Source organism: Scyliorhinus torazame, chromosome 29 (genome assembly GCF_047496885.1).
Source record: "Scyliorhinus torazame isolate Kashiwa2021f chromosome 29, sScyTor2.1, whole genome shotgun sequence".
Classification (NCBI taxonomy): domain Eukaryota; kingdom Metazoa; phylum Chordata; class Chondrichthyes; order Carcharhiniformes; family Scyliorhinidae; genus Scyliorhinus; species Scyliorhinus torazame.
In genome coordinates, this window is record NC_092735.1 from 30220517 (window position 1) to 30247258 (window position 26742).

At 47.8% G+C, this 26742-nt stretch overlaps 2 protein-coding genes across 2 annotated transcripts; both read right to left on the bottom strand.

Moving 5' to 3' along the window:
* Positions 1 to 2278: 2278 nt before the first annotated feature.
* On the bottom strand, positions 2279 to 7197 carry LOC140403989 (lutropin subunit beta-like). Its single transcript, XM_072492307.1, has 3 exons — positions 7122 to 7197; positions 4333 to 4495; positions 2279 to 2746 (listed from the first exon to the last, which is right to left on the bottom strand). Exons 2-3 carry the CDS (start codon positions 4492 to 4494, stop codon positions 2516 to 2518), a joined length of 393 nt encoding a protein of 130 aa, XP_072348408.1. The 5' UTR covers position 4495; positions 7122 to 7197; the 3' UTR covers positions 2279 to 2515.
* A 6743-nt stretch (positions 7198 to 13940) lies between these two features.
* Positions 13941 to 21161, bottom strand: saxo3 (stabilizer of axonemal microtubules 3). Its single transcript, XM_072492308.1, has 5 exons — positions 21004 to 21161; positions 18023 to 18223; positions 16848 to 17009; positions 15790 to 15917; positions 13941 to 15036 (listed from the first exon to the last, which is right to left on the bottom strand). Exons 1-5 carry the CDS (start codon positions 21100 to 21102, stop codon positions 14628 to 14630), a joined length of 999 nt encoding a protein of 332 aa, XP_072348409.1. The 5' UTR covers positions 21103 to 21161; the 3' UTR covers positions 13941 to 14627.
* Positions 21162 to 26742: the final 5581 nt, after the last annotated feature.

Consider the following 26742-nt stretch of genomic DNA (forward strand, 5'->3'; position numbering starts at 1 on the left):
CAAGGACACGCAGTAGCTGTTCCTTGAACAAGCTCCACATTTCCATTGTGTCCATCCCCTGCAGTTTTCCTCTCCATCCGATGCATCCTAAGTCTTGCTTCATTGCATCATAATTGCCTTTCCCCCAGATATAACTCTTGCCCTGCGGTATATACCTATCCCTTTCCATCACTAAAGTAAACGTAATCGAATTGTGGTCACTAACACCAAAGTGCTCACCTACCTCCAAATCTAACACCTGTCCTAGTTCATTACCCAGTACCAAATCCAATATGGCCTCGCCTCTCGTTGGCCTATCTACATACTGTGTCAGGAAACTCTCCTGCACACATTGGACAAAAACGGACCTATCTAACGTACTCGAACTATAGCGTTTCCAGTCAATATTTGGAAAGTTAAAGTCCCCCATTACAACTACGCTGTTGCTTTCGCTCCTATCCAGAATCATCTTTGCAATCCTTTCCTCTACATCTCTGGAACTTTTCGGAGGCCTTTAGAAAACTTTTAGAAAACCCCTAACAGGGTGACCTCTCCTTTCTTGTTTCTAACCTCAGCCCATATTACCTCAGTAGACGAGTCCTCATCAAACGTCCTTTCTGCCACCGTAATACTGTCCTTGACTAACAATGCCACCCCTCCCCTCTTTTACCACCTTCCCAGAGCTTACTGAAATATCTAAACCCCGGCACCTGCAACAACCATTCCTGTCCCTGCTCTACCCGTGTCTCCGAAATGGCCACAACATCGAAGTCCCAGGTACCAAGCCATGCCGCAAGTTCACCCACCTTATTCCGGATGCTCCTGGCATTGAAGACCCACTTTAAACCACCTTCCTGCCTGCCAGTAGTCGCTACATCTCCTGTGAAGTGACGACTGGCCGGTGAAGAGCCTGCACCAAGGGGCCAAAATATACCTCTGTTCTGGACACCAAGTGACCAGTCTGTATCCCCTCCTCTCTTAGTTGCTGCCTTGCTGGCAGTCCCATGGAAACCAGCAACCCGTCACTGCCACACCCGAGAGGCCATTCTGTATGTGTACACCCAGACGGTGAATGTGCCAGCTATTTAACCTGGGAAGGGTCCTCTGCTTCTATCCTGTTCTCTGGCTAACGCTGTACTGTTTAAGATAGTGTTTTTAATAGTCCAAGATGTTGATGTCATAGTTCTGTATTGCACACAAATGTACTCACTTAAGCAACCAGTTTAAAGGAGCAATTGCTTTCACATCTATTTTTTACTCCACATTGACATTTTGAGTAATAGATTGTTATTTCTGTCTTAGGGCAGTCAGTTCTAGCATTGTACAATTTTCCCACTTGTGGCACTCTGTATTTCCGCATCTGTTATAGCCCAGGCTTGACAAAGAGCAGAGTCCTTCTCCAGCCGGTTCACCAAGATCATGGGTTTGTGCATAGTTTAGTCCCTCTATCGTGCCCCAATGCACCTCGGTACAAAAGCAACCTCCTAAAGTGTCGGTGACGCACCCGTTTCTGATGCTGGTCATTCTGAAAGCGAGGCAACTGTCTTCATGAGCACCTGGGATTGGGAACCGACCTTAGAAACAGGAGTCTTTCATCCCCTTGTGTGGAGTGACCTCAGACCCAGGTTCCTTGGGTGAGAGAAGCCGGCAATTTAACTCTCTGTTGAGACGAAGGAGCAGCCGGCTCCATTTGTTATTTTTGGGGGGAATCTTTTAGAAAAAGAAAATCGAGATTTTTGAAGTGAAATATTGATGACTGTGCCATTACCACCATTCTGGGAGTAGTATCCCAGGGTTACCATCAGTTCCTGTTAAAAGAACAAAGTTGGGGAGCCAGCTGGAATTAGGATTAAATACTGGAAACCAAAGTCTGGCTTTGCACCCACAAGACCACATCACCCACGGGTAGTGTGAAAGGATTGTGATTTTTGTGGCGGTCATTAACTGTTTCAATCACTTTAAAAGTGGAGATGCCGGCGTTGGACTGGGGTGGGCACAGTAAGAAGTCTTACAACACCGGGTTAAAGTTCAACAGGTTTATTTGTAATCACTAGCTTCCGGAGCATAGTTCCGAAAGCTAGTGTTTCCAAATAAACCTGTTGGACTTTAACCTGGTTTAAAAGTGAAGCAATGGACTTTACCTCTTTTGCCCACATATCACCGCGCCCCCCCCCCCCCCCCGGCCAAACCTCGCCCAGCTCCCTTTGTTTTTTTTCAAAAGGTGGTAACTGGGTTGTTATCTAAATGGCCACCATTTCAGTAAGAATTCACGTCTATATACAATTTATTTGTAAAACCATTCAAGTGAAACATGTCTTTTTTAATCGCAGATAGGGTTTTAGATGTCAGATGTGTAGTGGATTATAAGCTTAGGGCTCCTTTTGAGTGGGTGAGTACAGGGAAACACAGAAGGACCTCCTTTAGGGCGTCAAGAGAAACCGGCTCTGACATCGCAAAGGAAACCCCCCCCCCCCTTAGCAAAAGTGCAGTAGAGGAGAGAGTGGTGAGTGGAGAGGATAGAGAGGTGGAGAGCGCCTCACAGCGACGATCTCCTGGCAATGCAGAAGTCGGGTTTGATGCTCTGCACTGTGCAATCGGTGTAGTCCATCCTGCAGAGGTTGCATTCACAGCTGACCGCCACCGGGTAGGTGTAGGTGGAGTCGACGCCCGCGGGGCAGCCTGGCAGCCTGATGGTCTCATAACGAATCTCCTTGTAAGTACACACGTGCTGGTAAACTGACAGGAGAGGACTCTTGTATACCGATTCCTGCAGTCAAAGAATATGCTCCGAGTTAATCATTACATTGTTTCAGAGTTGGATTCTTATTTTGCAGCCTTTTGGATAGAAAAGTGGCCCCGGTTTTAGTTTAAATCTTTTGCACAATCACACAGTATTTCTGTTTGCACTTCCTCTGAGAATTTCCAAATGGAACAAAAGGGCAATTATTTCATGCTGTTGATTATTCACAGCAAATGAATTGCTTTTGAAATCTAATCACTAGTCTTGGAGGGAAACCAGGCAGTAAGATCCCATGTGCGGCAATCAGAATGACTGTGGTGGTTTGAGGGACAAATGGTGTCCTGGACACTGGGAGAATGCCCCTGTTCCTCCTCGTTGGATCTTTAACATCCACGCGAGAGGGCAGGATTTTACCATCTCATTTGGGAGATGATACCTCTGGCAGTTCAACCATGTCTTGCTGCATTTGGACAAGGACTGCATCAGTATCTGATGCGTCGTGAATGATACCGAACATTGTGCAGTCATCATTGAAGAGAGGGTGTTTGCAGATGACTGGCACAGTGGTCAGTACCATTCACGACTCCTCGCGCTGAAGCAGTCAATGTCTAAATGCAGCAAGACAAGCAGCTCCAACGAAACTCTTGAAACTCTACACCATCCAGGACAAAGCAGCCCCGCTTGATTGCTCCCCCCCTTCCACAAACATTCACTCCACCACCCAACATAGGCAGCCCTATGTACCGTCTACAAGGTGCACTGCAGGAACTCACCAAGGCTCCTTAGACAGCACCTTCCAAACCCACGACCACTACCATGGAGGAATACAAGAGTGGCGGACATGGGAACCCCACCACCTGGAGGTTGCCCTTCAAGCCACTCCCCCATCCTGACTGGCAGATATATCGACCGTTCCTTCACTGTTGCTGGGCCAAAATCCTGGCATAGCCTCGCTAACAGTATGGTGGGTGCACCTACACCTCGGGGACTGCAACGGTTCAAGAAGGCAGCTCAACACCTGAAGGGCAGCTAAGGATGGGCAATAAATGCTAGCCTGTAAATGAATAAAGAAAACTTCCTTAGTCATATACTAAAATGCCAGTTTTTTTTTCCTATAGATTTAGAGTACCCAATTATTTTTTTCCAATTAAGGGGCAGTTTAGCGTGGCCAATCCACCTAGCCTGCACATCTTTCGGTTGTGGGGGTGAAACCCACGCAGACACGGGGCGAATGTGCAAACTCCACACGGAATGTGACCCAGAGCCGGGATCGAACCTGGGATCTCGGCGCCGTGAAGCAGCAGTGCCAACCCACTGCGCCACCGTGCTGCCTAAGTGCCAGTTTCAGATTATAGGATCAAGCCTCTGGGATGATTTCCCATCGTTGCCACAACGTGCTGCTAGGAAACCCGCAGGTGGGGGTGTGCTGCCGCCGGAACGGAGAATTCCTCCGGCGGAGAATTCGCTCCCACACCTGCACTTATTGGGTCGGAGAATACTGAGAACGGCTGCTTGCACAAGGTGCTTTGGAAAGCCTTTGGCTGATGGAGAGGTGGTGCAGTGGAAGTGGCGAAGGGTGTGATCAGGGCCCCCCCCCCCCCCCCCCCCATTACCTTTGTTGGACAGTAACCACTGCATATGGAGGTAATGAGGGTCACGCAAATAGGACACTCATCCTTCTCTGCAGAAATTGTCACATTGGTCGGGTGGCAGAGGTGTCGGCCCTGGACAGAATAGAAGCACATTGCGAGGAGGAACAGCTGACAGAGACACATGCTGCAAAAGAGAAGGGGAAAAAAAAGAGTTATTTTCCCCACACATTGTCGGATTACGTTCTCAGGCTCGATGTTGTGAAGTCACGGACCGAGGTGGACTCGAACGTTAACTCGGTCTCTCTCTACACAGATGCTGCCAGACTCTTTTTATTTCAGATTTTCAGCATCTGCAATATTTCACTTTTGTTTTAGCCCCCGGATGGGGGACACTTGGGTTGCCAGGGTTTGGAGCACAGGCACTCTCTCTGTTTCCCCATTCTCTCTGTGAAGTGCAGCCTCAACACAATGTGCATAAAGATAGGAACGGGGCATGTTCATAGGTCCCTGAAGGCAGCAGGACAGTTGATAAGGTGGTTAAGAAGGTGCATGGGGAGGGCAGCACAGTGGCACAGTGGTTAGCACTGCTACTTCACGGCGCCGAGGTCCCAGGATCGATCCCGGCTCTGGGTCACTTTCCGTGTGGAGTTTGCACATTCTCCCCGTGTCTGCGTGGATTTCGCCCCCACTACCCAAAGATGTGCAGGGTAAGTGGATTGGCCACGCTAAATTGCCCCTTTAATTGGATAAAATTAATTGGGTACTCTAAATTTATTTTTAAAAAGGTGTGCCTTTATTAGCCAAGACATAGAATATAAGATCAGGGAGGTTATGATGGAGCTGTATAAAACACTGCTTAGGCCACAGCTGGAGTACTGTGTGCAGTTCTGGTTGCCACACTATATGATGTGATTGCACTACAGAGGGTGCACAGGAGATTCACCAGGAAGTTCCCAGCGTTGAAGCGTTTCATCTCTGAAGAGAGGCTGGTTAGGTTGGGGTTGTTCTCTTTAGAGCAGAGAAGGTTGAGGGGGGGACAGCACGGTAGCATAGTGGATAGCACAATTGCTTCACAGCTCCAGGGTCCCAGGTTCGATTCCTGGCTTGGGTCACTGTCTGTGCGGAGTCTGCACGTCCTCCCTGTGTGTGCGTGGGTTTCCTCCGGGTGCTCTGGTTTCCTCCCACAGTCCAAAGATGTGCAGGTTAGGTGGATTGGCCATGTTAAATTGTCCTTAGTGTCCAAAATTGCCCTTAGTGTTGGGTGTGGTTACTGGGTTAAGGGGTTATGGGGATAGGGTGGAGGTGTGGGCCTCGGTAGGGTGCTCTTTCCAAGAGCCGGTGCAGACTAGATGGGCCGAATGGCCTCCTTCTGCGCTGTAAATTCTATGAAATTCTATGACCTGATCGAGGTGTACAGAATTATGCTGGTCATAGGGTAGATAGGAAGGAATTTTTCCCCTGAGCAGAGGGGTCAATAACCAGGGGGAATAGATTGATGGTAAAGGGCACGGAATTTAGAAGGATTTATTTTTAAATTTAGAGTACCCGATTATTTATTTTTTCCAATGAAGGGGTAATTTAGCGTGGCCAATCACCTACTCTGCCACAGCTTTGGATTGTGGAGGTGAGACCCACGGGGAGAATGTGCAAATTCCACACACTGACCCGGGGCCGGGATCAAACCAAGCTTCTCAGCACTGTGAGGCAGCAGTGCTAACCACAACACCACCGTGCCGCTCAGATTTAGAGGAGATTTGAGGAAATCCTTCACCCAGAAGGGTGGTGGGAAAATGGAACTCATTGTCTGAAAGGGTGGTGGAGGCGGGGACCCGCACAACATGGAGGAAGCATTTAGATGAGCACTTGAGACGCCAGAGTAGCCAAGGCTATGGACCTAGTGCTGGAAAATGGGATTAGAATAGAAATCATCGAATTTACAGTGCAGAAGGAGGCCATTCGGCCCATCGAGTCTGCACAGCCCTTGGAAAGCGCACCTTAAGGCCACGCCTCCACCCTATCCCAGTAACCCCACCTAACCTTTTGGACACTAAGGGGCAATTTATCACGGCAAATCCACCTAACCCGCACATCTTTGGACTGTGGGAGGAAACCGGAGGAAACCCACGCAGACACGGGGAGAACGTACAAACTCCGCAAAGTGACCCAACCCGGGTCCCTGACGCTGTGGGGCAGCAGTGCCAACCACCGTGCCACCCTTAAACAGATGGGTGCTCGATGGCCAGCGCAGACAGGGCCGAGGGGCCTTTTCCTGTGCTGTAAAACACAATAGCTCCTTGGAGGCCTGTTGCCTGTTATTACACCACCCCAATGCAACCATTTATTAGTGGCTTTGAACCTTTAGGCACTCTGTTCTTCCGCCCCACTTCTGTCTCCCCATCAAACATTTTGACCACTGATATACACCAGTTGAAATGTAACCAACTGGCCGTCTGAAATGGGAAGGATCATTCGCTTTTGCCCCCCTTATGCCACAGCTCCGGGTTTAAAATTAACCCCCCCCCCCCCTGCTGGAAATGTATCGAAATTAAAACTTTTCCTTCTAATCTTGCCTACAAATCCCCACCCTGAGCCTTCAACGACTCTTCAAGATTAAAAATTTGGATTCAGCCACTTTCCTCATTTTCAGCTTTTATTTGGGGGGTAAAACAAAAAGCCGCCGGGGTCCTTTCCTATTGCCCCCCCCCCCCCCAGCAGCAAGACCAGACCATTGGACAAGTGGGGGGCCCAGCACACCCGCTCAAATGTAACAATATTGCAACAATTATGTTTGACTGAACGCTGATCCTCACCTGCTTTCGGCTGGGCTGTGGTGTGGTTTGCATGGAGATCACAGTGAAAGCTCTGGAAGAAGTTGCAGAAATCTCAAATCTCTTGCTCTCGTCCTCTTTATAGGGAGGGGAACTTGTGCCGCGATGACCATCTTCCCCGGGATTAACCCGCATGGTCACCAGACAGGTGATACCTGGAATGAGTCAGACACATTGGCCGCTATTTATGATTCTGTTGCTCTTGCAAGGATGTGTACGTCCGTGGATGAGGGATCATGTGCATTTACACAGCGCCCTTAATTATAAAAAAAAGGTCTCTTAGAAGTTGTACCCAGTTAACGTTGAGCATCAGACACAAAGAGCCATATTGAAACAGGCGATTCAAAGCTTGGACAGGGCTGAGTTTTATTTTTAAATTTAGAGTACCCAATTTTTTTTCCAATTAAGGGGCAGTTTAACGCGGCCAATCCGCCTACCCTGCACATCTTTGGGTTTTGGGGGCGAAACCCACTCAAACATGGTGAGAATGCGCAAACTCCACACGGACAGAGACCCAGAGCTGGGATCGAACCTGGGACCTCGGCGCCGTGAGGCAGCAGTGCTACCCACTGTGCCACCGTGCTGCCCGACAGGGCTGAGTTTTAAGGAGCCTCTAAGAAGAAGGGAGTTTTAGGGATGGGATTGCAGACACAAGGAGTAAGGGCAGACCATATGGCAGCGATGGGCAATCTCAGCTAGTGAGTGGGTCGCATGAGATGCGCGCCCTCTATCTCAATGGGCAGCAAGATTGAAATCTTGTTCACTAACTGTGGCCCGAATGAATGAGATTAAATATATTTAAGACACATTGAATATTTCATAACGAATTATAGAAAATGCTTCATCATTCATATATTAGAACCGTACTCTTTACAGTGCAGAAGGAGGGTCCATCGAGTATGTACTGACCCTTCAAAAGAGCACCCTACCCAGGCCCAGGCCCTTACCCAATCGCCTTTCCTTTTGGACACCAGGGGGCAATTTAGCGTGGCCAATCCACCTCACCTGCACATGTTTGGACTGTGGGAGGCAGCCGGAGGAAACCCGCGCAGACACATGGAGAATGTGCAAAGTCCACACAGTCACCTAAGGCTAGGTTCTATTAATAGAACTGTCATCAACTTCGAATGGTAAAAACAAAATAAATATTTACCGTCCCTGTCCCGGGAGTGTTTGATGGAGACAGTGTAGAGGGAGCTTAACTCTGTATCTAACCCCGTGCTGTACCTGTCCTGGGAGTGTTTGATGGGGACAGTGTAGAGGGAGCTTTACTCTGTATCTAACTCATGCTGTACCTGCCCTGGGAGTGTTTGATGGGGACAGTGTAGAGGGAGATTTACTCTGTATCTAACCCTGTGCTGTACCTGTCCTGGGAGTGTTTGATGGAGACTGTGTAGAGGGAGATTTACTCTGTATCTAACTCATGCTGTACCTGTCCTGGGAGTGTTTGATGGGACAGTGTAGAGGGAGCTTTACTCTGCATCTAATCCCGTGTTGTACCTGTCCTGGGAGTGTTTGATGGAGACAGTGTAGAGGGAGCTTTACTCTGTATCTAACCCCATGTTGTACCTGTCCTGGGAGTGTATGATGGAGACAGTGCAGAGAGAGCTTTACTCTGTATCTAACCCTGTGCTGTACCTGTCCTGGAAGTGTTTGATGGAGACAGTGTAGAGGGAGCTTTACTCTGTATCTAACCCCATGTTGTACCTGTCCTGGGAGTGTATGATGGAGACAGTGTAGAGAGAGCTTTACTCTGTATCTAACCCTGTGCTGTACCTGTCCTGGAAGTGTTTGATGGAGACAGTGTAGAGGGGGCTTTACTCTGTATCTAACCCCGTGCTGTACATGTCCAGGGAGTGTATGATGGAGACTGTGTAGAGGGAGATTTACTCTGTATCTAACTCATGCTGTACCTGCCCTGGGTGTGTTTGATGGGACAGTGTAGAGGGAGCTTTACTCTGTATCTAACTCGTGCTGTACCTGTCCTGGGAGTGTTTGATGGGGACAGCATAGAGGGATCTTTACTCTGTATCTAACCCCGTGTTGTACCTATCCTGGGAGTGTTTGATGGGGACAGCATAGAGGGATCTTTACTCTGTATCTAACTCCGTGCTGTACCTGTCCTGGGTGTGTTTGATGGGACAGTTTAGAGGGATCTTTACTCTGTATCTAACCCTGTGCTGTACCTGCCCTGGGAGTGTTTGATGGGGACAGTGTAGAGGGAGCTTTGCTCTGTATCTAAGCCCGTGCTGTACCTGTCCTGGGAGTCTTTGAGGGGGACAGTGTAGAGGGAGCTTTACTCTGTATCGAACCCTGTGCTGTACCTGTCCTGGGAGTGTTTGATGGGAGATAGTGTAGAGGTAATTGGTAAAAGAAGCAAAAGTGATAAAATAAAAAACATTCTCACACTGAATACACTGCCTGAGAGTGTGGTGGCGCAGTTGCAATTGAGGTTTTCAGGAGGGAATCAGATGATTATTTGAAAAGACACAATGTTGAGGATCACAGGGTGAAGGTGAGGGGCTGGCACTGGGTGGAATGCTCATTTGGAGAGCTGGTGGAGATACAATGGACCGAATGGCCTCCTTCTGCCCTGTGGCAATTCTGCGATCGCGGATATCTCTGGAAGGTGAGCCTCAGACTGCTTGTCCGTGCGGTGACAAATCTTGGTGTGTGGGTGTGTTGTCCTGGTGTGAGTGTCTGTATGTGGTGTTGTGTTAGTGTCTGTCCATTATAAGGTACCCTCCAGCCCGTCAGTTTAAGGGTTAACATGAAAGCAAGTAATCGGCGAGGTTGAACTGAGGTCTATAATCATGAAAAAGGCAACTAAAATGTTCAGCGTCTCAAATTTTAATCCTGCACCATTAGTGCAATTAAACTGTCTCGTTTCAATAATCTATCGGATGCCAGCTTCCCACAAGGTTATCCGTTAAAACCAATACGTCCACTCATAAAGTTAGTGAAAAGCTGCTTGGATCAGCAGCATTTCCGCAACCTCTGATTTCTTCTGTAACATCCTTGAAACTGTCTATGAATAACTCCACCAGCTTTATAGAAAGGCAAAATCCAAAGTGATAACTGATACACGGGCATTACATGTGCAAACTTAACCCCAATCTCTTGGAGAATAGAATGTATAAATCAAGTATTGAAATATCCAATGTTTAGTTGACAACTCACAATTCAGGAAAAGTCAGGACAAGATTAGAGTGAGGGGTGTGGGATACATCAAATATAGTTGCATTTAGGCCTGGTATTTAGAAAGTACACTATGCTTTGATCCACTAACGGAGTGATGCTGGGCAAACAACGATTGAAATAAAGTCGCCATTTTTGGAAATATTTCCTTCATAAAATTATTATTTTGGTCCTTTCCTTCTCACCATGTCGGATCAGCTCCCCTCTGGTGATGCAGAATAATGAGTGATGGGCGGCACGGTAGCACAGTGGCGTCACGGTCCCGGGTTCGATTCCCCGCTGGGTCACTGGCTGTGTGGAGTCTGCACGTTCTCCCCGTGTCTGCGTGGGTTTCCTCCGGGTGCTCCGATTTCCTCCCACAAGTCCCAACAGACGTGCTTGTTAGGTGAATTGGACATTCTGTACTCTCCCTCTGTGTACCCAAACAGGCGCCGGAATGTAGCGACTAGGGGATTTTCATAGTAACTTCATTGCACTGTTAATGTAAGCCTACTTCTGACAATAATAAAGATGATAATGAGTGCCAGCAGGTTATTGAACTCTGGAGCACACTGAAGACTCTCTTAGCCCAAGTACACCCACACGCGCGCACACACATGTACATGTACAAATACACCCAGCCACACATACACACGAACACTAAACAGAGACAGTGATGGGGTACGGGGCGTCCATGCCGATTATTCCATGCCTGACTCCAATGCCACTGCTGTACTGGGTTCACCAATGACAGACTGGAGGTGCAATGAAAGCACAAAAAGTGCTGGAAATACTCAGCAGGCCAGGAAGCATTTTTAATAATCGCTTATTGTCACAAGTAGGCTTCAATGAAGTTACTGTGAAAAGCCCCTAGTCGCCACATTCCGGCGCCTGTTCGGGCAGGCTGGTACGGGAGTTGAACCCGCGCTGCTGGCATAGTTCTGCGTTACAAGTCAGCTGTTTAGCCCACTGTACTAAACCATCTGTGGAGAGAGAAACCGAGTCAGGTTGCAAAGGTCTTTCGTCAGATTTCAGTTCGTCAGATCTGAAATATTAACTCTGTTCTTTGAGTATGTCCCATGTCTTGTGACCTTATGGAGAGGAGACTTGACAGAGGTATTCAAGGTCCCGAGAGGTATGGACGGGGTGAAAAACTATCCCCACTGCAGAGAGCATCAAGAAATAGAGGGGCGCCGAGTCAAAACAATTGTCAAAAGGAGTAGCAGCGATGTGAGAAAATGATGTTCACCCAGAGCGTGGTTGGAGTCTGGATTGAGCTTCCTGAGACTTGAGGCGGAGGCAGGTTCGATCGAGGTACTCAAAAGGGAATTGGATTACTGTCTGAAAAGAAAGAGGGACAAGGTTACGGGGATAAGGCAGGGAAGTGGGTAGGATGCTCTTTAAGGGAGCCAGTGCAGACTCAATGGGCCAAACGGCCTCCTTCTACACTACAAAGAATCTGTGATAATTCATTTGTGGCTAACCTGTCTTCCCCCTTTCCCTTTATCCAATAGCAGAATTCAGAGAGGAGGAAACACGAGGCAAGAAATAACTTTGTCCACAGTTGCTATTTGCATCATTCTTGCCATAGACAGAACACTCAAAGCCGAAGTATTATACAGCAATCTCCACAGATCCTGTTGCTACTATTAGTTACCCTGTGATCAACTCATCTGTCCCAGCCAACATTTCCCTCAACCAGCTTCAATATAACAGATTATCTGTTCATTCAGATATGTAATTATTCCTGGGAAGGCAGGCATTGTATTGCCCATCCCGAATTGCCCTCGAGAAGGTGGTGGTGAGCTGCCGAGGCCATTATTGCATCACCGTTTACGGAATCTCGCGTGCACACATTGGGCGTCTGCATTTTCCTGCAATTATAGCAGCGGCAACATATAACCAGCTCACACGTGTAGCCTTCGCTTTAATCCCAACCTCCGCTGACAAGGGTGGATCACAAGACCCGGAATGTTAGACCGAACCCAGACACCAGGAAATGGTGTCTAGCAATCCAGAGACCCAGGACAATGCTCTGGGGACCTACGCAGGTACAGCAGGCAATCAAGAAGGCAAATGGTATGTTGGCTTTCATAGCGAGAGGATTTGCGTATAGAAATAGCGATGTTTTACTGCAATTGTATCGGGCATTGGTGAGGCCACACCTGGAGTATTGTGTGCAGTTTTGCTGTCCTTATCTGAGGAAGGATGTTCTTGCTGTGGAGGGAGCGCAGCGAAGGTTTACCCGGCTGAATCCTGGGATGGCGGGACTGTCTAATGAGGAGAGACTAAATCGGTTAGGATTATATTCATTGGAGTTTAAAAGAGTGAGAGGGGTTCGCATAGAAAGTTACTAAATTCTAACAGGATCAGACAGGGTAGATTCAGAAAGAATGTTCCCAATGGTGGGCGAATCCAGAATTAGGGGGGGGAGTCATAGTTTGATGATAAGGGGTAAACCTTTTAGGACTGAGGTGAGGAGACATTTCTTCACCCAGAGAGCGGTGAATCTGTGGAATTCACTACCACAGAAAGTAGTTGAGGCCAAAACAGTGTGCAATTTCAGGAAGGAATTAGATGTTGTAGCCATGAGTATATTTAACTGTGTGTGTAAATAAATAAGCATTGACTTTGAACGAACTAACTGGTGTATCGAGTCTTTGATCAGTATTCGGGTTTGAACCTTGTGGCGGTATCGAAAGATACCTGGCGACTCTAGAGCAAACATAATTAGAATTAAGGAAGGCAACCATATTGACCGTCATATTCAGAGCCAACCAAAGAGAGCAACAATACAGCTCTTGGGGCTAAAGGGATCAAGGGATATGGGGGGAGGCGGGATCAGGTTATTGAACTTGATGATCAGCCATGATCGCAATGAATAACGAAGCAGGCTCGAAGGGCCGAATGCCCTACTATTGCCACTATTTTCTACGTACGTTTCTAAGAGCCAAGTTCGAATCCCACCACGGCAGATTTGATTAAAAATCTGGAATTAAAAGTCTAATGATGACCAGTGTCGATTGTTGTAAAAACCCCATCTGGTTCACTATATGGGTTTGTTTAGCACAGTGGGCTAAATAGCTGGCTTGTAATGCAGAACAATGCCAGCAGCGCGGGTTCAATACCCGTACCGGCCTCCCCGAACAGGCGCCTGAATGTGGTGACTAGGGGCTTTTCACAGTAACTTCATTGAAGCGGACTTGTGACAACAAGCAATTATTATTATAATGTCCCTTTTGGGAAGGAAATCTGTTGTCCTTCCCCGGTCTGGCCTACAGGTGACCACAGCAATGTGCTTGGTTGACTCTTACATTAGGGATGGGCAATAAGTGCTGGCCCAGCCAGCCATGCCCACATGAAGGATTAAAACAAAATAACCATTTTGCAGGGTCGGTCCATGTCACAGCATAAGGGTTCCAATGCCCCAGCCCTTTCCGACTCTGCGTGTGCAGACTGGGACTAACATAACTCCATGTTCATTGTTGATGAGGCTGCACTTCCATTATCATCTTTGATCTGGATGGATACACATCATTAGATCTCGGTTAATAGCAGCAGGGCACCGAGAGGAATGTTCGCCGTGACTATACCATTCCAAAGGCTACACAAGAAATCATTCAGTTAAAATTCACATTTTTTTCCAACTTTAATGAATCCTTCCCCATTTGCATTCCCTCCTCCAATCAGTCAGCGAATGATTCGCGAGTTCTCCTTTATTTTCACTTAAAATGAAGACCCGCAGAGGCTTAGTCGGAGAAAGAAAATCATCCCTTTAGCCATAGATAAACGTTTCTGTTGTTTGTTTCTTAATCTCCATGTGTTGGTGAGTAGCTGAACGGCAACCGGATTGATGGGGGAGATCGATGCCTGGAGCCGAGGGCCTGTGAGAGATGCGGCTGGGGAATTCACTTGCAAATTCCCAGTCAAAAAGGGGGAGATTTAATCGAGGGGTTTAACATTGGGAATGGTTTCGCTGGAGTAAGTAAGGAGAGGTTGTTTCCAGAAGCGGACCTGCCTGACAGGCAGTGGAAGCAGATTCAGTAATAACTCTCATCGAATGGAATAAATGCTTGAAAAGGAAAGATAAAAATAATTGTGGGGCTACGGGGCAAGAGTGGGACTAACTGGAGAGCTCTTTCAGAGAGAGACAGCACAGGTATTTTTAAAAAATGGCCCGAATGGCTTCCTTCTCTGCTGTCTCTGTTTCCCCAGATCCAGGTTTCCAACATAATCTCGATTGTAAAGTCAGAAGTAAGCACTGAGAGGCGGATTTTTCCTTTTTTTTTGGAAGGGAAAGTACTTTTTGTTTTACAGAACCACAGGGCGCTCGCCTCCGTATGTCATAGCTTCTGTCTCGTACATTTGGGGAACCGACAGGATCTCCGGGGTCGAGCCGTCCCGGGTCACTGCCCAGGGGGCCCGCAGCTGGTAATACAGATCCTGCTTTCGCTTGACATCGTTGGGCTGCTGGTACATCTCCTGGTACAGCGTCTTGAGGCCCCGATTGGGAACGGGTGGGAGACGTCTGGGGAGGGGAGGAATCTTCGTCGCCGCAGGAAACACGCTGGGGTCAATCATCGGGCCAGGCCCGCGGATGACCCGTTGGGCTTCTTTGGGCAGCGGGTTTTCCTCCAGGCCGTGGCCCCAGGCTTTCGGATAGTCTTCCATCTCCCAGTACGTCCCTATGTCCTTCTTTGGAAACCCTTCCAGCTCTTCCCTGCAAAGGAAAGAGGGGAGAGAGAGAGAGAGAGAGTCATTAAAGTCCCACCCTTCAGAGGTCAGGGTGCTTAGGAAAGCGGTTGGAGGTGGGACACAACCTGCAAAATGTGCGGACATGGGATGAGCGCTGATGTCACCATGTGGGAGAGAGTGATTGAGAAATTCAAGGGGGTCAGAGTGGGAAGAGGTTTATTACAAAAACTTTTCATAGAGCCTTTATCATGACAAAAGGACCCAAGGCGCATTGGCTGGTCAATGCCTTGGCTGATTGGGGTGTTGGCTGGTTGGCATGTTGACTGGTTGGCATGTTGGCTGGTTGGCATGTTGGCATGTTGGCTGGTGAAGGCCTCCTTCTGCACTGTAGGGATTCTATGGATTTAAAAGAAAGCATTGGAGAGAATGCAGAGGAGATTCACGAGGATGTTGCCAGGGCTGGAAAATTGTAGCCATGAGGAATGTTTGGAGAGGCTGGAACAGAGGAGGTTAAAGGGAGATTTGATTGGGTAGGGTGCTCTTTCCAAGAGCCGGTGCAGACTCGATGGGCCGAATGGCCTCCTTCTGCACTGTAAATTCTATGATAATCTATGAAAACGTTGAGGATACAGTGATTGACCTTCTGTGCTGTAATGATTCTACCCTCCGAAAAGGCAAGCAGCTGTTTGTTTGAAGCATATTGGAGGCACGAGCAGACCTCTAACGGAAATGTGTGATCAGACAGGTGGAAATTGTGGTAAAGAATAAACAAACGTACTTCTTAAACGCCCTGAAATCCTTGTTGGTTGTGGATAAGTAAATGTTGTTGAGACGCAGGACATCTTTGTCTCGAACAAAATACTCCTGACCAGCCAGGGCTGGGTTTTCCGTACTGGCAATGATATCCTGGGAAACAAGACAGGATTAAAGGTCATTCTGCTAGCATCCCTCGGAGTATGTGAATGGTGGACATAACCGTGTGTGTATGTGTGTGATGTGCCTTGTAGCATATATAATATATAATGAGCCACGGGGCATGTCCCTGTGTAACGCATCCAAATCCTGAACCCAAGATTAGGAGGGAGTACAGTAGGGGCTCGGGGAGTGAACTGGGAAGGTGCTGCCAGCATGTTCTGGAGAAATTCCTTTGCAAATGAAAGCCTGAGTGTGAGGGAAATGCTTTCAGTGTCAGCGTCTAATGTTTCTACTGGCGGGGGGCGGGGGGTGGGGGGGGGGGGGGGGGGCAGGATCAGGCTATCGAGCTGGATGATCAGATAAGTTCATAATGAACGACAGAGCAGACTAGAAGGACCGAATGGCCTCCTCCTGCTCCTATTGTCTGCGTGGGTTTCCTCCGGGTGCTCCAGTTTCCTCCCCCAGTCCAAAAATGTGCAGGTGGATTTACCATGTTGAATTGGCCCTTAGTGTCCAGAGATGTGCAGGTTAGGTGGATTGGCCGTGCTAAATTGTCCCTTCGTGTCCAAAGGATCAGTGGGGTTATGGGGATAGGGTGGGGAATTGGGTCTTTCAGAGGATCAGTGCAGACTCGATGGGCCAAATGGCCTCCTTCTGCACGGTAGGGAGTCTATGATTCTGTGTGTGTGTCCACTGCATGTGTGTTTGTTTCTGTGTCTCCATTGCAGAGATGTCTGCGCGTGTTTCTGTATCCGTGCGTCTATGCTCGTGTATGTCCATCCATGTTGTCTGAGTGTCTCAGTGTTGCTCACGTTTGGTGTGTCTTGTATATAAATGACGTAATGTTCAACCTATGAGATTACATTCAAACTGTCGGCCAACGACCATCGCCAAAGGCCAAATGTCCTTTATGGGCCTTACCTTCGATGGTCCATTGGTGTGATGGTTGGCCAGGAGGAAGGGCTGAGGCCCAGCCTTAAACGCAGTGTCCATGGAGCGCGGAAGTCTGCCAGTGTATTTGTCCTTCATCTCACTCGTTTGGTTAACCATGTTCAGGGGAGTCCTCCAGTCTCGCCTGCTCAGCTGAAAAATAAAGAATGAAAACGAGGAATGGAGCCCAGGACTGAGAAGTTGCTCCACAGAGATATAAACCCAGCCTCAACAAAATGGGATAAAGACTTCCTCTCCCCATCTGCTTACAGAGGCCAATGTGAGATGCATCTGCTTGAGTCGAATTGTACTGAATCCACAAAGTGAAGATTGAGGAGCACATCTAAGGCTGTCTTTAAGTTCAAAACTTAATGGAAGTGAACTCTCTCCTTATCGAACTTGCACTGCACTTGTCCTGGGAGTGTTTGATGGGGACAGTGTAGAGGGAGCTTTACTCTGTATCTAACCCCGTGCTGTACCTGCCCTGGGAGTGTTTGGTGGGGACAGTGTAGAGGGAGCTTTACTCTGTATCTAACCCCGTGCTGTACCTGTCCTGGGAGTGTTTGATGGGGACAGTGTAGAGGGAGCTTTACTCTGTATCTAACCCTGTGCTGTACCTGTCCTGGGAGTGTTTGATGGGGACAGTGTAGAGGGAGCTTTACTCTGTATCTAACCCAAGTCCTGTACCTGTCCTGGGTGTGATTGATGGGGGCAGTGTAGTTGGCTGGATGGCTGGTTTGTGATGCGGAGCGAGGCCAGCAGTGCGGGTTAATCCCCGTACCAGCTGAGGCTATCCACAAAGGCCCCGCCTTCTCTGCCTTGCCCCTCGCCTGAGGTGTGATGACCCTCAGGTTAATTCACCACAAGTCAACTCTCTCTCAAATGGCGAGAGCAGCTGAATCATCCTCGGGGATTATGGTGCCTTTCATTTAATTTCATAGTGGGGGCTTTACTCTGGATCTAACCCTGTGGTACACCTGTCCTGGGTGTTTTTGATGGGACAGTGTAGTGGCAATTGTACCCTAGCCCACATTGTACTTGAGTGTACTGCCCAGTAAGTGCCAATATCGATCATCACCCTGATAAACACGCAAGTCAAAAAAAGACTCAAAGCCAAACATTCTGAGTGGAAGGAGCCATCAGAAGTCTTCCTTTGCAGCACTCACCTTTTCTGACAGATCCTTCATGTAATGAACATTCCAGTGATTGGGAACCTTCATGAAGCGAGGGTGACCAAGTACACCTCCGATGGTCTTGAGATTGTGAGTTGACCCAGTAGTAGTTTCAAAGTTATTAAAAACTTCATCGTAAGGATGGATAGTGTCTCTCTCTCTCAGCTTCGAAGGGAGAGGATCTTTCAGAAAAGACTGAAACAAGAAGGGATAGAGTGACTTACAGAGACTTCCTCTCTATCTTTCTGGAATAAAGCACATCTCTTGACAAGGTCCTCATTGGAGTATGACCAATTCATGGTCTCCACAAGAGAGACATGCAACCTCGTGCGCCAGGCTAAGCCTGATACAATTCAAGGTCTTGCACAGGGCGCATATGACCGGAGCAAGGCTTAGTAAATTTTTCGGGGTAGAGGATAGGTGTGGGAAATGTTCGAGAAGCCCAGCAAACCACACCCACATGTTTTGGTAATGCCCGGCACTGCAGGGGTTCTGGGTGGGGGTGGCAAAGGTGCTTTCGAAGGTGGTGGGGGTCCGGGTCGAGCCAGGCTGGGGGGTTGGCTATATTTGGGGTTGCAGAAGAGCCGGGAGTGCAGGAGGCGGGAGAGGCTGATGTTTTGGCCTTTGCGTCCCGAGTAGCCCGGCGAAGGATATTGCTTATGTGGAAGGAAGCCAAACCCCCGGGCGTGGAGACCTGGATAAATGACATGGCAGGGTTCATAAAACTAGAACAGGATAAAGTTTGTGCTAAGGGGTTCGGCTCAAGGGTTCACCAGGCGGTGGCAACCGTTCATTGACTACCTCGCAGAACGATAAAGGAAATGGGAAGGTAACAGCAGCAACCCAGGGGGGAGGGGGGTCCTCAGGGGTGGTTTTGGTATAGATATTTGTACTTGGTTATGTATATTGGATTGTTTGATTTTATTATCTGGAGAGTTATTATTTTTGTTATGGCAGTTGCCATTTAGTTTATATATTATTTATTTACTTATTAAAACGGTCACTGTTATTTATATTGATTTATTGTTGGAAAAAGGGAAAACCTTTGTATTGTTTTGTTTGGCCGAAAAATTGAATAAAATATATTTTTTTACAAAGAGACATACAAGATCCAAACTGACAAGAAAAGGCGTTGCACCTCCTCCTGGCCTTGATCTGATGCTTGACCTGAGCCAAAAGGCCGAGAAGCGATATTGCCCTCAATATCATCCGGTCAGGAACGTGAAAAATCAACAGGGTAACTGCTCCCAAATATTATTCTGCGACTTGCTGTGTACCTGGAACCGGGAGGTTGTTCTGATCTCTGATGTGGTGTGAGCTGGGTGTTCCATCTTTGAATAATGGATGAAATTGAACTAAACTCGTGGAATTATAATGTTCCTTGTCCCCTTTCTATTATTGACCGTGTCCTTATCTGATTCTGGTCCTTGATTACTCTGCCTATCACTTTTAGAACATAGAACATACAGTGCAGAAGGAGGTCATTCGGCCCATCAAGACTGCACCGACCCACTTAAGCTCTCACTTCCACCCTATCCCCGTAACCCAATAACCCCTCCTAATCTTTTTGGTCACTAAGGGCAATTTTTCATGGCCAATCCACCTACCCTGCACGTCTTTGGACTGTGGGAGGAAACCGGAGCACCCGGAGGAAACCCACGCAGACACAGGGAGAACGTGCAGACTCCACACAGACAGTGACCCAGCGGGGAATCGAACCTGGGACCCTGGTGCTGTGAAGCCACAGTGCTATCCACTTGTGCTACCCTGCACCCCTTGCTGTCTTTTTCTCTTGTTCTTGATTTCCCCCTCCTCTGAATCCTTACATAGGTACCCATCCCCCTGCCATATAGGATGGTCAGGTTAGTTGGATTGGCCATGCTAAATTGCCTCTTGGGGTCCAAAGTTGTGTAGATTAGGTTGGGTTACGGGGATAGGATGGGGGGAGTGGGCCGAGGTAGGGTACTCTTTCGGAGGGTCAGTGCAGGCTCGATGGGCCGGTACCCGAAAGGCCTCCTTCTGCACTGTAGGGATTCTATGGATTTTGAGGTGGATAATGAAGACATCTTGGACAGGTCACACTACCAATGAAGAGGAGCTAGTAAAAATCTGAGAGCAAAAAAAGACGTCTGCGGACCGAGAACGAGAAGGGACATTTGGAATTTCCGTGTGATTAAAAAAAATGATGATTTGCAATATCTGACCCTGTTGGGAAAGATGGAGGGTAACAGAGATTGAGGTAGACAAAGAACCAACTTTCCAAGAGCTGCTCAGGAACTGGATGTGTGTACCACCGACAGGGCGGCATGATAGCACAGTGGTTAGCACTGTTGCTTCACAGCTCCAGGGTCCCAGGTTCGATTCCCGGCTTGGGTCACTGTCTGCGCGGAGTCTGCACGTTCTCCCCGTGTCTGCGTGGGTTTCCTCCGGGCGCTCCGGTTCCTTCCCACAAGTCCCGAACGGCGTGCTTGTCAGGTGAAATGGACATTCTGAATTCTCCCTCTGTGTACCCAAACAGGCACCGGAGTGTGGCGGCGAGGGGCTTGTCACAGTAACTTTATTGTACTGTTAATGTAAGTCTACTTAATAATAATAAATTATGAAAATTATTAAAGAGATGACCAGGCCTCCAGAGCAAGGTTACCTTGGCGATCCCTGTTGGCTGACTCCCTCTTTGGGCATGATGGTACCTGAAGAGGGAGATTCATGTCACATCCTCAGAAACAAGCATTCAATGAATGACAGGAGCAGTGATCTGGAGAACTGAGAAAACAGGAGGTTTATCTGGCACTTTTCACCATCCTGGGGGGTCTCAAACTGCTTCAGAGCTAACGATTCCTTAAAAACAGAAATGTACTTAGATGTGCCAACAGTACCAATCCCTTCTCCTTATTTTGGGGGGTCGGATTCACTGAGATCTCAGAAGGGTTTTTGATTGAATAATTGTAACGGGGGGGGGGATTTGACCCACTTACTTTGAAGTCAGAGGATGGGAAGTATCGGGCTGGGGTGTAATGCAGCCCAATGCCCGTGCTGGTGAGGTGCAGGTCGTGCCTCCTCTCTGTCGCGGCCATGGGGCTCCTCTCCTTGTCCCTTCCGCCCTGGCCCCAGCAGCCGTCCTGCTGTTTGTTTCGTTTCCCTGGAAACGACGCAGCCCCGACGTTTGATACAATCTGATGAAGCCAACGTGGAGCTGGCCAGAGCCCCAGGGGTAATTGACCGGGAAACTCCTTCCTCCCCCGTGGGGGCGAGGGGGGCACCTGCCCAGGGCACGGTCTCAGCTCCTGGCTGACAAATTGAGCGCCCTTAGCTGGAGGGTGTGTGTGCGTATAAGGTACATAACAGCAATGCCTCCCTTTTCAACAACATCAATGGCTACCAAGGGAGTGGGGGTGGGTAACGGGGTTAAAATAGGGGAGGCAGGATGGCTTGGAGTCAGGGGAGGCGGTAACACAGTGGATAGCACTATCACTTCACAGCGCCAAGGTCCCCGGGTTCGATTCCCAGCTTGGGTCACTGTCTGTGCGGAGCCCGCAAGTTCTCCACGTGTCTGCGTGGGTTTCCTCCGGGTGCTCCGGTTTCCTCCACAAGTCCCAAAAGACGTGCTTGTCAGGTGAATTGGACATTCTGAATTCTCCCTCTGTGTACCCAAACAGGTGCCGGAATGTGGCGACTAGGGGCTTTTCACAGTAACTTCATTGCAGTGTTAATGTAAGCCTACTTGTGACACTAATAAAGATTATTATAATTGTTTGGTTGTTTTTGAATCCCTACAGTGCAGAAGGAGGCCATTCGGCCCATCAGCACCGACCCCCGACCCCCTCAAATGAGCACTCTGCCCACCCACAAGTGTCCACCCCTACATATCCCCGTAATCCCATAACCTAACCTGCCCATCCCTGGACACTAAGGAACAATCCACCCAACCCACTTATCTCTGGACTGTGGGAGGAAACCAGAGCACACAGAGAAAACCCACGCAGACAGGGAGAGAACGTGCAAACTCCACAGTTACCCGAGGCCGGAATTGAACCTAGGTCCCTGGCGCTGTGAGAATGCAGTGCTAGCCACCTTCTGATTCTTTTTGTATGTGTGAAAATGCCTTGAATAAAAAACTTTGCAAAAAAAGTCAATGGCTCACAAGTATATAAAGTGCTGATAAAGCTCTGAGATGTATAAAACAAAGCATCGTGCTATTAAACTTGCATTTATAGAATTATGCTTTTAAATAGTCATGGTTCAGGGCATTACTTGACATCATTTGACACCGAACCAGGACATCTAATAAGGGGTGACACAGTGGTTAGCACTGCTACCTCACAGCTCCAGGACCCAGGTTCAATTCCGGCTTTGGTTGATGGCCTCCTCCTGCATTGTAGTGATTCCATCCTATTAGGACAGAGGATCACAAGCTTGGGCAGAGGCAGGCTTTCAGGTCTTGAAGGGGACGGGTGTGTCCTGGAGTTCCTGATCATGGGGCCACGGATGGTGGTGATTAGAATTGTGGATGGCAGGAGCAGCAGAGATCTCAGAGGTTTATTAGGGATGACAAATAATAGTAATAATCATAATCTTTATTAGTGTCACAAGTAGGCTTACATTAACACTTCAATGAAGTTACTGTGAAAAGACCCGAGTCGCCACACTCCGGCGCCAGTTCGGGTACAGAGGGAGAATTCAGAATGTCCAATTCACCTAACAGCACTCTTTCGGGACTTGTGGGAGGAAACCGGAGCACTCGGAGGAAACCCACGCAGACACAGAGAGCGTGCAGACTCTACACAGACAGTGACCCAAGCCAGGAATCGAACCTGGGTCCCTGGTGCTCTGAAACAACTGTGCTAACCACTGGGGAAGAGGTAAACTATGGAAGAATTTTAAAACAAGGATGAGAATTTTACAAGTCAAGGCCAGGGAGCCATTGAATGTCAGCAAGAACTGTGCCGAGGACCCAGGTTCTGTCCTGCCCCCGGGTCACTGTCCGTGTGGAGTTTGCACATTCTCACCGTGTCTGCGTGGGTCTCACTCCCACAACCCAAAGATTTGCAGGGTAAGGGAATTGGCCACGCTAAATTGACCCTTAATTGGAAAAAATTAATTGGGTACTCTAAAAATTTTTTTAAACCAAACCAACTTAAACCTATGCCCTCTAGTTCTCAATTCCCCAAACCTGGGAAAAAGACGGAGTGCATTCACTCTATCCATGCCTCTCATGATCTTATACATCTCTACAAGATCACCCCATCTCTATAAGATCACCCCTCAGTCTCCTAAGTTCCAAAGAAAAAAGACCTAGCCTGTCCAATCTCTCCCTGTAATTCAGTCCTGTTATGGGCCAGGGTTTAGAGAACCCCAAAGTGCATCATGGAGTTCACCCGACTCTCAACTTTTAATAGATTGTGGTATGGGAAGCACACGGCCCACTCTACAGGTGTGGTACAGCAGAAATGGAAAAGTTTTTTTTTTTATAAAAGCAAAACAATGTTTATTCAATGAACTCAAGTTAACCTTTTTAAAACATACAGTGAACATCTTAGCAAACATTAATTCAAATACAACCCCCAAAGACTACAACACTAAGTAAACCTTTAAGCTTTCCTTTTAACATTCAAACGACTTAAAAACAAAACCTTTAACAGAAGCACATCAGGTTAAAGTCACTACTGAGAACATTTATAATTCTGAATTCACCAAATGATCAAGAGATAGTCTTTTCATGGCAGAGAGAACAGCAGTACAGCTGCTGTGTCTGGCTTCAGCTCCAACACTGAAAAAACTAAAACACACCCTGCAGCAAACAGCCTAAAACGGAAGTAAAAAGCGGACAGACAGCCCAGCTCCACCCACACTGACATCACTGATAAATACCCATTTCTTAAAAGGTACATTTCTTAAACACCCATTTCTTACATGACAGTCCCTAGACTCCTGGTGACATCTCTTTAGTACTCTCTCCAGTTTAATAATATATTTCCTACAGCATGGCGACCAAAACTGAACACAATAGTCCAAGCGTGGCCTCACCAACATCCTGTACAACTGCAACATAACTTCCCAAATTCTATACTCAAATGCCCTGACTGATGAAGCCCGGCATACCAAAAGCCTTCTTCACTGTTATCTACGTGTGACTCCACCTTTAGAGAACCGTGCACCTTAACTCCCAAGATCCCTGTTTCGCGATACTCCAAGGTCTTATCATTCACTGTGAAAGTCCGACCTTGATTTGACTTTCCAAAATGCAACACCTCACACTTATCTGTATTGAACTCCATTTGCCACTTCTCGGCCCACTTCCCCAGCTGATTAAGTTCCTGCTGCAAATTTTGATAACCTTCCTCATGGTCTACAATACCACCTATTTTAGTGTCATCTGCAAACTTACTGATCATGCCTTGTACATTCTTATCCAAATCGTTGATATAGATAACAGCAGTGGGCCCAGCACTGACCCCTGAGGCACACCACTAGTCACAGGCCTCCAGTCCAACAAGCATCCTTCCACCATGACCCTCTGCTTCCCATCAAGTCAATTGTATATCCAATTTGCCAGCTCTCCCTGGATTCCATGTGATTTAACCTTCCAGGGCAGCCTATCATGTGGAACTTTATCAGAGGCCTTACTGAAGTCCATATAGACTATATCTACTGCCCTGCATTCATCAACCTTCCTGGTTACTTCATCAAAAAACTTTTTGTAAGGCATGATCTCCCGTGCAGAGCCGCACTGACTATTCCTAATCAAACCATCTTTCCAAATGTTTGTGTGTATATATATACACATATTATCCCTCAGAAGCCTCACTAGTAACTTACCCACCACAGATGTTAGGCTTACCGGTCTATAATTTCCAGGTTTTTCTTTGCAGCTTTTCTTAAATAAGGGCACATTTGCTACCCTCCATTCTTCTGGTATCTCACCCGTGGCTAACGATGATGCAAATATCACAGCCAGCGCTCCCCACAATTTCTTCTCTTGCCTCACGCAGTGTTCTTGGATGCAACTTGTCAGGGCCAGATTTATCCACCTTCAAAAATTAATATGTCCATCACCCCCTCTACTGTAATGCAAACTGCCACCACTAACCTTCACAGGTTCCCAAGTCTTCATATCTTTCTCCATGGTAAACAGAGGAGAAATATTCATTGAGAACCTCGCCCATCTCCTGCAGTTCCACATGTGTCCACTTTGATCCTCTTCTCTCTCTAGTTATTCTTTTTCCTTTAATATACTTAAAGATTCCTTTGGATTCACCTTAATTCTCTCAGCCAAAGCTACCTCATGCTCCATTTTTGCCCTCCTAATTTCCTTCTGGAGTATACTCCGGTATCCCCAGGAAATCCTTCGATTCCAGCTGCCATGCCTTTTTCCTGGCCAAATTCTCAAATGTTTTGACATAAAGGGTTCCCTACTCCTGTCAGCCTTGCTCTTCATCCTAACAGGAACATATAGACCCTGAACTATTTCACTTTTAAAGGCTTCCCATTTGCCAGAGGCCCCTTTGCCTCAAACAAGCTACTCAAATCAACCCGTACAAACTCTTATCTAATGATAGTGCTGAATGGCAGAGCAGACTTAAAGTCCTGTGAATATTTAGTTAATAATCTTTGTCACAAGTAGCCTTACATTAACACTGCAATGAAGTTACTGTGAAAAGCCCCTAGTTGCCAGATTCCGGCACCTGATGGGTACAGAGGGAGAATTCAGAATGTCTAAATTCCTTAACAGCACATCTTTCAGGACTTGCGGGAGGAAACTAGAGCACCCGGAGGAACATACAGTACAGGCCATTTGGCCCTTTGAGGCTGCACCAACCCACTTAAGCCCTCACTTCCACCCTATCCCCGTAACCCAATAACCCCTCCTAACCTTAGGGCAATTTAGCATGGCCAATCCACCTACCTGCATGTCTTTAGGCTGTGGGAGGAAACCGGAGCACCCGGAGGAAACCCACAGACACGGGGAGAACGTGCAGACTCCACACAGTGACCCAGCGGGGTATCGAACCTTGGACCCTGGCGCTGTGAAGCCACAGTGCTACCAGGGCTGAGAAATGCTAGAGCTAAATGTCATTAGCATAAGTGTAGAGCCGGATATTGTGTTTTTAAATGTCATCCAACAGCAGTGTCGATGAGAAACAGGGAGCGGCAAGGGTGAATCCTAGGATGGGGAGTTAGGTAACAGTCAGTAGCATTGGAACCGAGTTGCTGGCCATGACCAGATATACAAAGGTTCATAGGCCTTGGTTAGGATCTCTTCTTCTATTGCACGCGGTTTCCGTTCCCTTACATGATGGGAGATATCAAAGGTACGGAAGAGATTCACGAAAACTATCAGAATGAGAACTCGTTTAAGAGGTCAGTCATCACAAGAAGCTGCAAGTACTGGACCTATTTAGAATTCTAGAGTACAGTGTAGACTTTAGGAAGATCTGATTGAGGTTTTCTAAATAATGGATTGAACGGTGTGCAGGTGGATAAGACGGTTTGAACTGGAGAGGACAGGGTTAACCAAGGTTCAGGAGTACCAGCAATTTAAGCATAGAACTGGCCAACAGTGAGTTTGTCCCTTTTGCAAAGGGTTACTAACCTATGGAATATGCTGCTGGCTTGCAGAGGGTAGATTTGCTGCAAAAATGCAGAAGGGACCTGGTCAAGTTCCTGGTTGAGTCGGGCTACACTGCACAAATGGTATGCGAAATCATTGGCTGATG